This window comes from Schistocerca serialis, chromosome 7 (assembly GCF_023864345.2).
Source record: "Schistocerca serialis cubense isolate TAMUIC-IGC-003099 chromosome 7, iqSchSeri2.2, whole genome shotgun sequence".
Taxonomy (NCBI): Eukaryota; Metazoa; Arthropoda; class Insecta; order Orthoptera; family Acrididae; genus Schistocerca; species Schistocerca serialis.
The window spans coordinates 91,835,046-91,853,233 of NC_064644.1; the positions used below are offsets into that span (position 1 = coordinate 91,835,046).

At 46.0% G+C, this 18,188-nt stretch overlaps 1 protein-coding gene across 1 annotated transcript in view; it reads left to right on the plus strand.

Annotated features, from left to right (window-relative positions):
• The window catches only part of LOC126412906 (uncharacterized), a 660,163-nt gene that overhangs the window by 501,809 nt on the left and 140,166 nt on the right, over positions 1 to 18,188 (plus strand). Inside the window, exons 8-9 of the mRNA XM_050082795.1 lie at positions 3,953 to 4,084; positions 15,272 to 15,439. Of these exons, the coding sequence (XP_049938752.1) occupies positions 3,953 to 4,084; positions 15,272 to 15,439 (300 nt within the window). The remainder of the gene's footprint in view (positions 1 to 3,952; positions 4,085 to 15,271; positions 15,440 to 18,188) is intronic.

Below are 18,188 nucleotides of genomic sequence, written 5' to 3' on the forward strand. Positions count from 1 at the left end.
CTATAGAGAACAGATCTGGGGTACATATGGGGCACTCGATTACATCATCACGCAGATAGTACATAGAGACACATGTCATATGAGGACGTGCACTGTCCTGTTCAAAAATTGCACCACCATACTGTCACATGATGGGTAACATATAAGGAAGCAGAACGTCTGTGACGTACTGTTGTGCCGTCAAAGTATCCTCAGTCACTCTCGGCCATGTCCTGAAGCCATAGCAGATGGCTCCCCACATCATGACTCTAGCAATAACACAGCTGGGCACCTCCAAACATTAGAAGGATGGGACCTCTCGCCAGGGCGGCGTCATACTCGCCTACGATGCTCATCGAGGGTAGTGCAGAGCCGCGATTCATCCCTTAACAGAATCCCACACCGTTCGTCAACAGTGGTCACGACACAACTCCAAACTCAGCTCTTTGCGTTGTGGTGTTCCTGGCAGTCTACGACTGAAGTGGTAATACGCTAGCCCGGCGGCTGTTAGTGTGTGTGTGTGTGTGTGTGTGTGAAATCTTATGGGACGTAACTCCTAAGGTCATCAATCCCTCAGCTTACACACTACTTAATCTAAATTATCCTAGGGATAAACACACACACCCATGCCCGAGGGAGGACTCGAACCTCCGCCGGGATCAGCCGCACAGTCCACGACTGCAGCGCCTTAGAGGCTGTTAGTAGTGTCCGACTACTTGCGCTGAATGACAGAATGTTGCAGGTAATCCATTACTTGTTCTCGGATGTTAGATGCAGCTGTGAAGAAGTTATGTTGTGCTTAGTGCACAATGCAGCGATCCTCCTTTGTGGTGGTGCAGCGATCCTCCTTTGTGGTGGTCAGAGGCGGTCGACCGGAACCTTGAAGCGGAGTATGCCTGTCCGCGTTCCCATGCACTCCAACATTAGGCCAGTGTCAGATCTTAATGCTCCACAAATTTGGATATTTCGCAGTCAGACCAGCAGGTCAAATCGTCAAATGCAGACCTGTAATGACGTTCCTTTCAAATTCTGTCAGGTGCTGGCAACACTGTCTCATGCAAGTACACAGCATTTCTGTATCCATCAAAGTAATCACCCAACGTCTGAATCCGTTCACTGGCAGGTCCGGTAATGGCACTAAACATGAGCAAAACAAATGCGCTCTGGTGGCCGATGTTCTACATCTACATAGCTACTCTGTAAATCACACTCAAGTGCCAGGAAGGGGGTCCGTCGAACCACCTTCACAATAATTCTCTATTATTCCATTCGCGAACAGCGCGCGAAAAAAAAGAACACCTTCATCTTTCCGTGTTTATTGTAACAATCATTTCTCCCTGTGTAAGTCGGCGTCAACAAAATATTTCCCCCCTTTTTTGATGGAGAAAGTTGGGGATTGAAATTTCGTGACAAAATACCTCCGCAACGAGAAACGCCTTTATTGTATCGATGTCCACAACAAATCCTACATCATGTCCGTGACACTCTCCCCTGTTTCTCGACAGTATAAAAGGTGCTGCCCTTCTTTGAACTTCCTCGATGCACTCCATTAATCGATACCGCGCAGCAGTATCCAAAGGAGGACGCACAAGTGTAGTGTAGACACATCTTTCGCAGATCTGTTGCGTCTTATAACAGTTCTGCCAATAAAACACAGTCTTTGGTTCACCTTTCCCATCACATTTTCTATCTGTTCTTTCCAGTTTAATTTGTTCGTAATTGCAATTCCCAGATACTTAGTTGAATTTACGGCCTTTAGAATTGATTGATTTAACGTGTAACAGAAGTTCCCTTTAGAAATCACGGGGATGACCTCAGACTTTTCATTCGTTAGGGTCAATTGCCAATTTTCGCGCCAAAAAAATGTCTTATCTAAATTGCTTTGCAACTGGTTTTTATCTTCTGATGACTCTACTAGACGTAAATGTCAGCGCCATCAACAAACTACCTAAGACAGCTGCTCAGATTGTCTCCTAATCGTTTATAAAGATAAGGAGCAACAGATGGCCTATAACATTACCTCGGGGAACTCCGGAAATCACTTCTGTTTCACTCGATAACGTTCCGTCGATTACCAGGAACTGTGACCTCTCTGTATATGACTGTTAAGTATGGAGCTATTACATCATCATACTCTCAAAGGAACCTAGTTGGTACCTGTTCCAGAGAACTGCCACTGTAATCAATTACATACCCGCTGCCGGTATATATGTGTTCGAAGATAGATCGGAATCCGATCATGTATTGTGGGTGGTTCACTTTTTTCTTTAGGCAGTGTATGCGCACATATATTCTGCTTGTGCGAGCCGCGGCTGAGAGACGCAATAAAAAGAACTTCATTGCTAGTCGGTTTATACACTACTGGTCATTAAAATAGGTACACCAAGAAGAAATGCAGATGACAAACGGGTATTCATTGGACAAATACGTTATACTAGAACTGACATGTGATTACATTTTCACGCAATTTGGGTGCATAGATCCTGAGAAATCAGTACCCAGAACAACCACCTCTGGCCGTAATAACGGCCTTGATAGGCCTGGGCATTGAGCCAAACAGAGCTTGTATCGCGTGTACAGGTACAGCTGCCCATGCAGCTTCAACACGATACCACAGTTCATCAAGAGTAGTGACGCGTATTGTGACGAGCCAGTTGCTCGGCCACCATTGACCAGACGTTTTCAGTTGGTGAGAGATCTGGAGAATATGCTGGCCAGGGCAGCAGTCGAACATTTTCTTTATCCAGAAAGGCCAGTACAGGACCTGCGACATGCGGTTGTGCATTATCCTGCTGAAATGTAGGGTTTCGCAGGGATCGAATGAATGGTAGAGTCACGGGTCGTAACACATCTGAAATGTAACGTCCACTGTTCAAAGTGCCGTCAATGCGAACAACAGGTGACCGAGACGTGTAACCTATGGCACCCCATACCATCACGCCGGGTGATACGCTAGTATGGCGATGACGAATACTCGCTTCCAATGTGCGTTCACCGCGATATCGCCAAACACGGATGCGATCATCATGATGCTGTAAACAGAACCTGGATTCATCCGAAAAAATTACGTTTTGCCATTCGTGCCCCCAGGTTCGTCGTTGAGTACACAGCGTCAATGGTAACCGCAGCCATGGTCTCCGAGCTGATCGTCCATGCTGCTGCAAACGTCGTCGAACTGTTCGTGCAGATGGTTGTCGTCTTGCAAACGTCCCCATCTGTTCACTCAGGGATCGGGACGTGGCTGCACGATCCGTTACAGCCATGCGGATAAGATGCCTGTCATTACGACTGCTAGTGATACGTGGCCGTTGAGATCCAGCACGGCGTTCCGTATTACCCTCCTGAACCCACCGATTCCATATTCTGCTATCAGTCATGGGATCTCCACCAACGCGAGCAGCAATGTCGCAATACGATAAACCGCAATCGCGATAGGCTACAATCCGACCTTTGTCAAAGTCGGAAACGTGATGGTACCCATTTCTCTTCCTTACACGAGGCATCACAACAACGTTTCACCGCGCAACGCCGGGCAACTGCTGTTTGTGTATGAGAAATCGGTTGGAAACTTTCCTTATGTCAGCACGTTGTAGGTGCCGCCACCGACGCCAACTTGTGTGAATGCTCTGAAAAGCTAATCATTTGCATATCACAGCATCTTCCTCCTGTCGGTTAAATTTCGCGTCAATAGCACGTCATCTTCGTGGTGTAGCAATTTTAATAGCCAGTAGTGTATTTTGCCATAGGCAGTGTGACTACTAGCCCTTGTTAGCTGCTGTCATTCAACGAGCTCCAAGTCATTTCTGGAACCTTACTTTCTCGGAGGTTACCAACTGCTTGGAAGTGTGGTGTGCAGGCTTGCAGGTGACTGTTGTGTGCAGGTGACCGACTGTGTTGCAGCCGGACGGGAGGCGTGGGCGGCGGCGGGGGCGGCGGGGGCGGCGGGGGCGGCGTCGGCACGCTGTCGGGGCAGCCTCGGCGGCGCGGCAGGACTCGGCACAAGGGGCGCTCCATCGACCCCGCGGCGCCCAGCTCCTCGCCCAGCTCCTCTAGCCTCTCCAGCCCCAACGAGACCTGCTACAGCTTCGTCCGCAGGGCGCTACAGGTGAGCCACTCCAGCCAGTCCAACACCTCGGTAATCTCCAGTCTGTCTCGACACAAAGGCTCGAGTATCTGCTCCAACCTACTTTCCTCCGAACTTCCCATTCCCAAACGTGCCTACCACAATTTGGTTGTCATAGAGCAAAAGATGAACCACTCCAGTCCATCATCTTTGTGGTCTCCAGCATGTCTCAATCCAAAGAGTGTGTGCCCATCCTTTAGTATCTGGTCCATTGTAAGTTGTTCCACCTTTTCCATCCCCAAATGTGTTGGCTCTGTGGTCTCCAGCATGTCTCAGCCCAGAGGCTGTGGCCCATACTGTAGTATATGGTCCATCCTAAGATGCTCTACCCTTTCGATCCCCAAAGGTGTCTACCACAATTTCGTTGGCCTGGTGCTAAAGATGAACCACTCCAGTCCAATCCCTTGGTCTCTGCGGTCTCCAACATGTCTCTATCCAAAGACTGCATTACATGTCCTGTGATATCTGCCCATCCTAAGTTGCCCCAATATGTCCATCCACAAAAACGTCTACCATAATTTGGTCGGCAGGTGGTACAGGAGAGTCACTCCAATTCAGACCAGTGCATCGTGGTCTGCAGCATGTCTCAAACCAAACACTGCATCACCTGTTCCACTGAATCCGTCTCATCCTAAGTTGCTCCAACCTGGCCATTGTCAAAGGTGCAAAAGGCGCTACAGGTGAACCAATCCAGTCCAATCCAACGTATCTATGGTCTCCAGATTATCTCGACCCAAAGACAGCATTACCTACCCTTCGGTATCCAGCTTCCCCTAAGTTGCTCCAACGTCTCCATCCCCCAGATGCCTACCACAGTCTGGTCGATAAGCTGCTACAGGTGAGCCACTCCACTGCTCAAAACTGTCTCGCTCATTTCCGGTGCAACTCATCAAATCGTTCTGCATCACTTGCTCTGTTTCACTTGGTCTGTTTCCAAGTAGCTCCAGCTCCTCAAACCCCAACAACGATTCCTGCAGCTTGGACACAGTGCAGCAGAGATGCGATGGTGGATGCGACACGAGAGCCATTTGATCAGCCTTGTGACGCCTAGCACGTCTCAGTATTCTGAAAACATCCCCAGCCCAAATAACACCTGATACAGAGCTATGTGCAGGAAGCTGTATGTGAGACAGACTAAAACTTTAGTGACCCTTCTAGTGAACTCGGCTCAAAGTCAATTCATCGACGCCATCTATTCCCCACACTCCTTTTTCAGACCCAAACAGGCATATTTCAGCCTCGTCTTTTGCTGTGGTGTTACTATATGTATGTCTGAATCACAGAATTGACATATTGTTCAGTTTCAATTCTTGTTGTCATGTCAGGGCTAATGCTTACCACACGAGTACACAAGCAACCGTCCAACTGCACCTTCTATGAAAGAACTATGTCATCCTGTAGTGTGTGCGCCCCGATAGTTAAGTGGTCAGGGCGACGGACTGTCATGCCAAGGGGCCCAGGTTCGGTTTCTAGTTGGGTCGGAGATTTTCTCCGCTCAGGGACTGGGTGTTCTGTTGTCTCTATCATCATCGTCTCATCCCCATCGACACGCAAGTCGCCGAAGTGGCGTCGACTCAAAAAAGACTTGCACCAGGTGACAGGTCTACCCGACAGGAGGCCCTAGCCACACGACATTTCCATTTCCATCACGTAGTGTAATGCTATGGTATCGACACAGTCCCATTCAATAGGCGTAAACTGCAATAAGATATGATTCAACGTTGATCAAAAGATAAATAACGAAATAACCATGGGAAAGAAAGCCAACTGGAATCGCTCAATAGAGGAAAGGTTGCTGAACCTGACAGGATGCCAATACGATTCCACACAGACTACGCCAAAGAAATTGCTTCTCTTCTAATAGCAGTGTATCACAGTTCGCTGGAAGAGTAAAGCGTTCCTAATGATTGAAGAAAAGCGCAGGTCAAGACCGTTTTCAAGAAGCATCATCTAACAAACTCACAAAACTACAGAGCTATATACAAGCATTTGACATCAGTACACCATAGAATTTTCAAAAATGTTTTATGCACACAAATTTTGACATTTCTGGAGCCTAAATATCTTCTCTGTAGAAATGAACATAAATTCCAAAAACAAAAACAAAAAACGATAGCTTGAAGCCCAGCTCGCTCTGTTCGTCCACGAGATCCAGAAAGCAACAGATACAGGCGCCCAGGTAGATGCCGTGTTCTTTGACTACCAGAAGGCGTTCGGTATAGATCCACGTCGCAACCTAATAAACAAAACACGAGCGTACGGAATATTCGAACAGCTGTGCTATCACGTGACATGTTCTCATAAGTTAAGACAGTGAGGTACAATACATCAACGCCGCTTCTAATCAGCCCAATGCGGCAGAAATTATCTACAAATATATGTCGGAGTTAAACATACAAGGGTCGCCTTTGGAGTTTTGGAGTTTCTATAAACAACCAGCACTCGTCGCTTCTGAAAAGAGACTGTGCTGTTGGTTTAAACTTTGTCATTCGTTTTTATTAAAACAGTAGGAGGAGTAGGAGGTCTGAAATCGGCAGAACAGTTTGTTTACAATGAGCATTTGAAGAAGAAGAGATGTGTGGAAATCGATAGACCACTTGAAGGTTTCCGAGTGCAGATTTTTCATGATCTTCGTAACGATCTAACTCAAACAGCAGTCCCTCTAATCACTACGTTACGCTAGCACTAATCACCTTCTGAAAGTGACTTTTTACAAATGGTTTTCAGAATTGGATCATAATCGTGCTTTCTCCAGCGATGAATTGCGTGAAGGCCAACCGGTATCGCCAGTTGTTCCGAGAAACATCGATGCTGTGCATAACATGACTGAAATGGATCGGCACGTGACTTTCCGTAAATGGAGGATCCCTATCTGGCCAAACGCATCCCATGAACTCCTGCGTAGTTGCGGAATTGACCACTAGCTTTTACGTGAGACGAACCAGCTACTCTAAAACGAGGAAGCGAGCACGTGTTGTGAGTAAAAAAGCAGTAACACCAGGATAGGTCGTTCAGGAGAGCTCTCTGACTGCGAACGTTGAGTAGTCATTGGCTGCCACCCGAGTAATAAATCCATCAGGGGCATATCGACCTTTCTAAAGCTATCCGAGTCGATTGTTGGTGACGTGACTGTCAGGTGCAAACTCTAGGGCACAACCACAGCTATCCAAGAGAGGGCAGACTTCGTATTCTGACGGACAGGGGCCGTCCACAATTGCGGATGGAGGTTGTAAGTTAACGAGTACTGCGCTCTCATTTAAACACACTCCTGGAAATGGAAAAAAGAACACATTGACACCGGTGTGTCAGACCCACCATACTTGCTCCGGACACTGCGAGAGGGCTGTACAAGCAATGATCACACGCACGGCACAGCAGACACACCAGGAACCGCGGTGTTGGCCGTCGAATGGCGCTAGCTGCGCAGCATTTGTGCACCGCCGCCGTCAGTGTCAGCCAGTTTGCCGTGGCATACGGAGCTCCATCGCAGTCTTTAACACTGGTAGCATGCCGCGACAGCGTGGACGTGAACCGTATGTGCAGTTGACGGACTTTGAGCGAGGGCGTATAGTGGGCATGCGGGAGGCCGGGTGGACGTACCGCCGAATTGCTCAACACGTGGGGCGTGAGGTCTCCACAGTACATCGATGTTGTCGCCAGTGGTCGGCGGAAGGTGCACATGCCCGTCGACCTGGGACCGGACCGCAGCGACGCACTGATGCACGCCAAGACCGTAGGATCCTACGCAGTGCCGTAGGGGACCGCACCGCCACTTCCCAGCAAATTAGGGACACTGTTGCTCCTGCGGTATCGGCGAGGACCATTCGCAACCGTCTCCATGAAGCTGGGCTACGGTCCCGCACACCGTTAGGCCGTCTTCCGCTCACGCCCCAACATCGTGCAGCCCGCCTTCAGTGGTGTCGCGACAGGCGTGAATGGAGGGACGAATGGAGACGTGTCGTCTTCAGCGATGAGAGTCGCTTCTGCCTTGGTGCCAATGATGGTCGTATGCGTGTTTGGCGCCGTGCAGGTGAGCGCCACAATCAGGACTGCATACGACCGAGGCACACAGGGCCAACACCCGGCATCATGGTGTGGGGAGCGATCTCCTACACTGGCCGTACACCACTGGTGATCGTCGAGGGGACACTGAATAGTGCACGGTACATCTAAACCGTCATCGAACCCATCGTTCTACCATTCCTAGACCGGCAAGGGAACTTGCTGTTCCAACAGGACAATGCACGTCCGCATGTATCCCGTGACACCCAACGTGCTCTAGAAGGTGTAAGTCAACTACCCTGGCCAGCAAGGTCTCCGGATCTGTCCCCCATTGAGCATGTTTGGGACTGGATGAAGCGTCGTCTCACGCGGTCTGCACGTCCAGCACGAACGCTGGTCCAACTGAGGCGCCAGGTGGAAATGGCATGGCAAGCCGTTCCACAGGACTACATCCAGCATCTCTACGATCGTCTCCATGAGAGAATAGCAGCCTGCATTGCTGCGAAAGGTGGATATACACTGTACTAGTGCCGACATTGTGCATGCTCTGTTGCCTGTGTCTATGTGCCTGTGGTTCTGTCAGTGTGATCATGTGATGTATCTGACCCCAGGAATGTGTCAATAAAGTTTCCCCTTCCTGGGACGATGAATTCACGGTGTTCTTATTTCAATTTCCAGGAGTGTATTTTGTCGCTCTGTACACTTAAAAAAGCTATGGATCGTTACGAAACAGAACAACAAAGAGTGCGGATCCTTCTGGAAGAGGTCTTAAACGAAACTTTTGAAGGAGGAAAAGAGGAAGAGGAGGAAACAGTTGTGAAGTTCTCTCTCATCACAGTGACACGAAAAACGGAGGATGACGACAACCTGGAACTGGAACCGCTAGTAAGTGCATCGGATAATGAAAGCAAGCATGATTTTTTTATTGGGGGGGATAATGTTACAAAATGGATGAAAAGTTGTCCTGCTTGCAACATAAGAACTAGAAGTGTAGACCACATTATTCACCTCCATGGTGTGAAAGCTATCGCAAAATCTGCGAAAACTGCTGTGGACTGTTTTTCGATATTTATAAATGATATAATAATTAGAACGATTACATCGTGTACAAATATTTACATACAACACATGCCATCAAATATCACAAGAGACCGTGATGCCAAACCAACAAATGAGGAAGAAATCAAATCTCTTCTGTGTCTGTTGATACTGGCTGGGCTTTACAGGGCAGGACACCAAAATATGGAAGACTTATGAGACATAAATGGTTTTGGGATTGCAATATTTCTTGCAAAAATGAGTTTACAGCGCTTTCGTTTCTTGTTGCGTTGTTTGAGATTCGATGATATTCGAGACAGACCACAGCGTAGAGAACTTGATCGCCTAGCTGCGTTCAGAGAAGCGTTTGAATTATTCATGTCAAACTGTGTCAGTAATTATACTGTGTCTGAATATGACAGTGGATGAACAACTGGTTGCCTTCAGAAGCAAATGCAGTTCCGGCTGTATATACCAAGCAAGCCTGTGAAATATGGTTTGAAAATTTCACCTTATGTGACGCAAGAGCATGGTATACTTTGGGGATGGAAATCTATGTTGGGAAACAGCCAGAGGGTGCCTTTTCACTGTCAAACTCGCCTAATGAGTTGGTAAATAGACTTGTACGGCCTACCGAAGGTACAGGACGTAATGTGACACTAGACAACTGGTTTTGTTCCGTACCACTGCCTGAAGAGATCCTGAAAAAGAAACTTACAGTCGTAGGAACTCTTAGAAAGAATAAGAGGGAGCTCCCTCCAGACTTTGTTTACACGAGAGGTCATGAACTTAGAAGCAGCCTTTCTGGATTCAGAAAGGATATCACCACAGTTTCATATGTGCCAAAGAACGGCAAAAACGTTATTCTCCTTTCATCTTTGCATCATGCCGGTGCCATTGACACTAATATTGTGGAGGAAAAGAAACCAAACACTATAACAATGTATAACAAGACCAAAACAGGTGTGGATACAATAGATGAAATGTGCGCTAGTTCTTCAGCCTCAAGAATAACTAGACGCTTGCCACTTGCCCTTTTTTTTCGAATGATTGACATTGCTTACATTTAACGCCTTCATCATATACGCAAATAATAACAATGAGAGGATATCCCGAAGAATGTTTTTACGTCATGTCGGAAGGTCATTACTAAATCCCATAGTGTGCAACATAGCAGCCACTCACTCCCTGCCTAAACATGTTAGACAGAAAGCCGCTAAAATGGCGGGAATTGAAGACAGCAACAATGCACCACCTTCTGAACAAAGAATACTGAAGCCCAGGTGCTGCACAGTTTGTGTCCGGAGTAACGCACTGTGCTCGATGTTTGAAAGTTATGTGTGTAAAGCACATGAGAAGTGTGTGTGAAAAGTGTTACGATAACGCATCCCTTGCAGCCAGTCATAGTGACTGATTTCATAAAATGTTTGTATGAGTTGACTGAATAAATGTTTAATTATGTGTATATTGTCTTATACCTGTAATACAGTATGAAGAATAACAGAATGGCTCTGAGCACTATGGGACTCAACATCTTAGGTCATAAGTCCCCTAGAACTTAGAACTACTTAAACCTAACTAACCTAAGGACATCACACACACCCATGCCCGAGGCAGGATTCGAACCTGCGACCGTAGCAGCCTTGCGGCTCCGGACTACAGCGCCAGAACCGCACGGCCACCGCGGCCGGCGATGAATAACAGAAATAAGTAAACAAAATATTGTAAAAAATGGGAATTATTGCATATGTTTCAAATAACCCAATTTAATACTAAAGTAATATTACATAAAATGATAATGTACCGGGAGATATTCTAAATAGCCATTTGTGAAGTGACCATATCAGTGACATGCTGCACAACAATTTCATTACAGCCACTTTTATTTGGGGTGTTAGCAACACCTCGAGCGACTATTAACGTTACGAAAAGCCGCGCGACCGCATAAGGGTTAACGATCGACATTTCATATAGAAGCGCATAGTTAAAATGACAAACGGTGTAAGTATCAACTCCGTAACTTTATTTGTTTAAAAGATATAGTAAATTTAAATTATCAGTATTTTCAGTTAAACATCAGATCATCATTTCCTCCACACAAAACACATTAAACGATGACAGCATGACACCGTATTGAATCATTAGGCAATAGAATAGTTACTGTAAAGTTTAATGCATAATAGTTACTTTTGTTCTTTATTTATTTTTCAGAAAGCACATCGGTGCAAGGCTACTGACCGTGACATTCAAAGTTAAGAAGGAAACTGTATTGGTTTTATGTAAAAGAATTCAACTTTCATTATGTAATGGATGTTTTTGTTACTTTATTTAGGACGTGAAAGTGGTCAAGCTTTGATTATTTAAATATGTTAACATGGAAAGTAATGTAGAATAAGTTGTAATCAATCATATGGACGGCTTCAGGAAAGGGAACTGCACTAGTCAGTTGAGCGAAGATGTTCAGCGCGTGCGAAACGCGGTCGGAGACTGGCTGAGGGCAGTTCTGGTCGAGACACCAAAGGAAACAGTTCGGCTGGGGACACCAAAGGGGACAGTTCGGATTGAGACGCGAAACCGGACAGTAGATCGTTAGGTATCTAGGAAGAGAAACGACTTAGAAAATTTCGCGTTGTGTGGTATCACGGGACTTTGTCTCTAACTTTTCGTGTGGACTATCGGACTTGTGTTTCGCGATGAGATTGTGAATTTTGGAACACGTATTATGTTCGAGTATAATGACTTTTCTGGAGACTAGAAACATACTCTGTAGGAATCAGCATGGGTTTCGAAAAAGACGACCGTGTGAAACCCAGATCGCGCTATTCGTCCACGAGACTCAGAAGGCCATAGACACGGGTTCCCAGGTAGATGCCGTGTTTCTTGACTTCCGCAAGGCGTTCGATACAGTTCCCCACAGTCGTTTCATGAACAAAGTAAGAGCATATGCACTATCAGACCAATTGGATTGGATGTAGCGGATTGGATTGGATTGGATTGAAGAGTTCCCAGTTAACAAAACGCAGCATGTCATTCTCAATGGAGAGAAGTCTTCCGAAGTAAGAGTGATTTCAGGTGTGCCGCAGGGGAGTGTCGTAGGACCGTTGCTATTCACAATATACATAAATGAGCTTATGGATGACATCGGAAGTTCACTGAGGCTTTTTGCGGATGATGCTGTGGTATATCGAGAGGTTGTAACAATGGAAAATTGTACTGAAATGCAGGAGGATCTGCAGCGAACTGACGCTTGGTGCAGGGAATGGCAATTGAATCTCAATGTAGACAAGTGTAATGTGCTGCGAATACAAAGAAAGAAAGATCCCTTATCATTTAGCTACAATATAGCAGGTCAGCAACTGGAAGCAGTTAATTCCATAAATTATCTGGGAGTACGCATTAGGAGTGATTTAAAATGGAATGATCATATAAAGTTGATCGTCGGTAAAGCAGATGCCAGATTGAGATTCATTGGAAGAATCCTAAGGAAATGCAATCCGAAAACAAAGGAAGTAGGTTACAGTACGCTGGTTCGCCCACTGCTTGAATACTGCACAGCAGTGTGGGATCGGTACCATATAGGGTTGATAGAAGAGAGAGAGAAGATCCAACGGAGAGCAGCGCGATTTGTTACAGGATCATTTAGTAATCTCGAAAGCGTTACGGAGATGATAGATGAACTCCAGTGGAAGACTCAGCAGGAGAGACGCTCAGTAGCTCGGTACGGGCTATTGTTGAAGTTCCGAGAACATACCTTCACCGAGGAGTCAAGCAGTATATTGCTTCCTCCTACGTATATCTCGCGAAGAGACCATGAGGATAAAACCAGAGATATTAGATCCCACACAGGCATACCAACAATCCTTCTTTCCGTGAACAATTTGAGACTGGAATAGAATGGAGAACCGATAGAGGTACTCAAGGTACCCTCCGCCACACACCGTCAGGTGGCTTGCGGAGTATGGATGTAGATGTAGATGTAGATGTAGATCGAACTGTGTCAGATGGATATGCACTCGAGTGTAACAGTAACTCTAAATACGATCACTGTCGCTACTAGTTTGCTTTCTGAATAAACATTATTCTAACCAAATCGCAACTTTGTGGCCTACATCATTTATGGGTTGTTAATTTAATTCTCGATACTATTATTACTGTTATTATATGTTATACTAAGTTTGTGTTTCGCAAATTTGTCATCAGCCAGACAATTTAACCAAAAGGTCACAAGTGTCTAATTTAGGGGGTGTAATGCGACACATGCAGTTCAACACTTACACGAGTTTGAGCCAAGGCATTTCGTCGAAGAGCAACCGCATGTGAGCCCGAACATCCGTTTCTTCGTGACACGATTTTGATGGAATAAATCCTATAGGTTGCCCCAAATACACTCAAGCTACCTGTGGAAACCGCATGAAAATTCACCTAGTGGTTTCGAAGACCAGCATGTACAAACAGGCAGACACGGCAGTTTTGGGTAGAACTTTAAACCACGATATCTTTTTCCCGAGATCCCAAAGGTACGATCGAGTTACTTGTGATGTCCCCTTGAAAATTCATCTAACAGTTTTAGAGATTAGTGTGTTCAAATAGGCACATAGTGGCTTTAGATAAAACTTTAAATCACAATATCTTTTTTTCTGTGTTCCGATTTTGATTAACGAACCTTATATACTGCAAAATACTAACGCGAATTCTTTACAGACGAATGGAAAAACTGGTAGAAGCCGACCGCGGGGAAAATCAGTTTGGGTTCCGTAGATATGTTGGAACAAGTGAGGCAATACTGACCCTACGACTTATCTTAGAAGAAAGGTTAAGGAAAGGCAAACCTACGTTTCTAGCATTTGTAGACTTAGAGAAAGCTTTTGACAATGTTGACTGGAATACTCTCTTTCAAATTCTCAAGGTAGAAGGGGTAAAATACAGGGAGCGAAAGGCTATTTACAATTTGTACAGAAAGCAGATGGCAGTTATAAGAGTCGAGGGACATGAAAGGGAAGCCGTGGTTGGGAAGGGAGTGAGACAGGGTTGTAGTCTCTCCCGGATGTTATTCAATCTGTATATTGAGCAAGCAGTAAACGAAACAAAAGAAAAGTTCGGAGTAGGTATTAAAATCCATGGAGAAGAAATAAAAACTTTGAGGTTCGCCGATGACATTGTAATTCTGTCAGAGACAGCAAAGGACTTGGAATAGCAGTTGAACGGAATGGACAGTGTCTTGAATGGAGGGTATAAGATGAACATCAACAAAAGCAAAATGAGGATAATGCAATGTAGTCAAATTAAGTCGGGTGATGTTGAGGGAATTAGATTAGGAAATGAGACACTTAGAGTAGTAAAGGAGTTTTGCTATTTGGGAAGCAAAATAACTGATGACGGTCGAAGTTCCTGAAGAAGAGAAATTTGTTAACGTCGAGTGTAGATTTAAGTGTCAGGAAGTCGTTTCTGAAAGTATTTGTATGTGGTGTAGCCACGTATGGAAGTGAAACATGGACGACAAATACTTTGGGCAAGAAGAGAATAGAAGCTTTCGAAATGTGGGTCTACAGAAGAATGCTGAAGATTAGATGGGTAGGTAACACAACTAATGAGGAGGTATTGAACAGAATTGGGGAGAAGAGGAGTTTGTGGCACAACTAGACCAGAAGAAGGGATCGGTTGGTAGGACGTGTTCTGAGGCATCAAGGGATCACCAATTTAGTACTGGAAGGCGGCGTGGAGGGTAAAAATCGTAGAGGGAGACCAAGAGATGAATACACTAAGCAGATTCAGAAGGATGTAGGCTGCAGTAGGTACTGGGAGATGAAGCTTGCACAGGATAGAGTAGCATGGAGAGCAGCATCAAACCAGTCTCAGGACTGAAGACCACAACAACAACCTTATATATTGCCCCAAGCTACGCTCCAGTTACTTGCGAAAACCCCATCAAAATTCGTCTGGTCGCTTTGGAGATTAGCGTGTTAAAATAGAGAGGCACGACAATTTTACAGTTTTATAATTAGTGAACAATGTAACTCTTACGCCCTCTGTCGAGTTCAGTGCAAGATCCGTCTTTAAGCGTTTGGCCACTGTGGGTGTACACCGTCAGATGAGCTGCCAGCCAGTCGTGGTGTGCTTGTGTGTTTGCAGAAGCTGGCAGGCGGCAAGCGCAGCGGCTCGAGCAGCCGGCCCTGGTTCCTGGACTCGTGGAGTTCGTGCACCAAAGAGTCGCCGGCGGGCACGGGCCAGCGGTGCTGTGAGGAGTGTGGGCAGCCGGACTGCGCGGGGGCGAACAACGACGCCGCAGAGGACATCCAGGTGAGCCAACGTCTGGACCTTGAAAGCTTTACTGCTGTGAGGACGGTGGCCATCCAGATACAGTGTAGGCTGACAACGACGCCACGGAGGACATCCAGGTGAGCCAACGTCTGGACCTTGAAAGCTTTACTGCTGTGAGGACGGTGGCCGGCCAGATAGAGTGTAGGCTGACAACGACGCCGCGGAGGACATCCAGGTGAGCCAACGTCTGGACCTTGAAAGCTTTACTGCTGTGAGGACGGTGGCCGGCCAGATAGAGTGTAGGCTGACAACGACGCCGCGGAGGACATCCAGGTGAGCCAACGTCTGGACCTTGAAAGCTTTACTGCTGTGAGGACGGTGGCCGTCCAGATACAGTGTAGGCTGACAACAACGCCGCGGAGGACATCCAGGTGAGCCAACGTCTGGACCTTGAAAGCTTTACTGCTGTGAGGACGGTGGCCGGCCAGATAGAGTGTAGGCTGACGACGACGACGCGGAGGACATCCAGGTGAGCCAACGTCTGGACTTTGAAAGCTTTACTGCTGTGAGGACGGTGGCCGTCCAGATACAGTGTAGGCTGACAACGACGCCGTGGAGGGCATCCAGGTGAGCCAACGTCTGGACCTTGAAAGCTTTACTGCTGTGAGGACGGTGGCCGGCCAGATAGAGTGTAGGCTGACAATGACGCCGCAGAGGACATCCAAGTAGCAACGTCTGAAAGCTGAGAGCACAGTGGCACACTTGTACTGCTGTGAGGGGTGTGAGCAACCAGACTGCATGCAGGCTGGCGATGACACTGTAGAGAACATACAGTTGTTGACCGTGGTCCATGGAATACTTCTATTCCTAACGTTTCGTCCAATACTATGTTGGACATCTTCAGAGGTATGGCTGGTACTGTTGAGTCCTGCCGGCTGACGAGTCGGGCGTCGGAGAGCGGCCTAAATACCGAGGGAAGGGGGCGTGGTCTAGCTTGCACATACTAGCAGAGAGAAAACTAGTAAAAGATGAAATGTAACTATCGATAATAGTCCGTCATAGATAAAAATCACTTATCGATTCTGTAACGCCATTGTCCATATCTCGCTTAATTTCAAGGCCTCTTCTTTTCTATTAAAATTATCTTCATGTTTATAAATTTCAATAGCCTCCCTATACAGTCGTGGATAATAGTACGCGGTAGCATTTAAAACTGTAGTTTCAGAAAACTTAACTATATGGTGACCGGACTGAAGTGCATGTTCCGCAATGGCCGATTTATCTATTTTACCCAGTCGGCAAAGACTTTTATGCTCCTTTACCCTCGTATTCACACTTCTTTTCGTAGTACCAATATAGACCTTGCCACAGGTACACGGCATTTTATACACACCGCTAGATGATAATGGTGGCCTTCTATCTGTAACAGAACGAAGTACTTTTTCCATTTTTCTGGTAGGTTTGAATACCGGTTTCACTTTATGTTTCAGCAAAATTTTGCCGATTCCATCTGTAACCTTACTAATGAAAGGTAAAGACACCGAGTTCTTCCATTGTTGTGTACCATCCTTGTCCTTTGGCCTGCTGTAATTAAGTCTTAAAACTCTATTAATTTCTTTGTTTGAGTACCCATTCTTTTCGAAGGCCTGTTTCAGATGATTCAGTTCCGTATCCAAATGTTCCGGCGTACAAATCCGTTTTGCCCTGTCCACTAAACTTTTGATTACACCTCTTTTTTGTTGTGGGTGATGATTGGAGTTCTTATGTAAGTATCTATCAGTATGTGTGCTCTTCCGAAACACTTCATGTTTTAGACTGCCATAGGTCTGTCTCATGACTAACACATCGAGAAACGAAATAGCCTGGTCTTTTTCCACTTCAATGGTAAACTGAATTTTAGGGTTAACGCTATTAAGATAATCAAAAAATTCGCCTAAGGCTTTTTCACCGTGTGTCCAAACCACGAATGTGTCGTCTACATAACGATACCAACAACATGGTTTCTTATTTGCTTTATTCAACGCTAATTGTTCAAACACGAGAGTAAAGGAGCATAAAAGTCTTTGCCGACTGGGTAAAATAGATAAATCGGCCGTTGCGGAACATGCACTTCAGTCCGGTGACAATGTAGTTAAGTTTTCTGAAACTACAGTTTTGAGTGCTACCACGAACTATTATCCACGACTGTATAGGGAGGCTGTTGAAATTCATAAACGTGAACATAATTTTAATAGAAAAGAAGAGGCCTTGAAATTAAGCGAGATATGGACAGTGGCGTTACAGAATCGATAAGTGATTTTTGTCTATGACGGACTATTATCGATGGTTACATTTTATCTTTGACTAGTTTTCTCTCTGCTACTATGTGCAAGCTAGACCACGCCCCCTTCCCTCTGTATTTAGGCCGCTCTCCGACGTTCTACTCGTCAGTCGGCAGGACTCAACAGGACCAGCCATACCTCTGAGGATGTCCTTCGTAGTATTGGACGAAACGTTAGGAATAGAAGTATTCCATGGACCACGGCCTTATAACCCGCAAGAATTATCAACAACAGTACCATCCGGTCGTGAAAGCCTTGATTGTATGATTAGAGAACATACAGATGAGGTAAAATCTGAACGCTAAAAACACTACAGCACACCGCAATTGCAACGAGGAATATAGCCAGCTTGACTTTGTGGGAGTTGGCAATGATGCCCCAGAGGATATTTAGATTAGGCAACGTCAGGATTCTGAGGGCGCTACAATGCACGTGCACTGTTGTCAAAAAAATGGCTCTGAGCACTA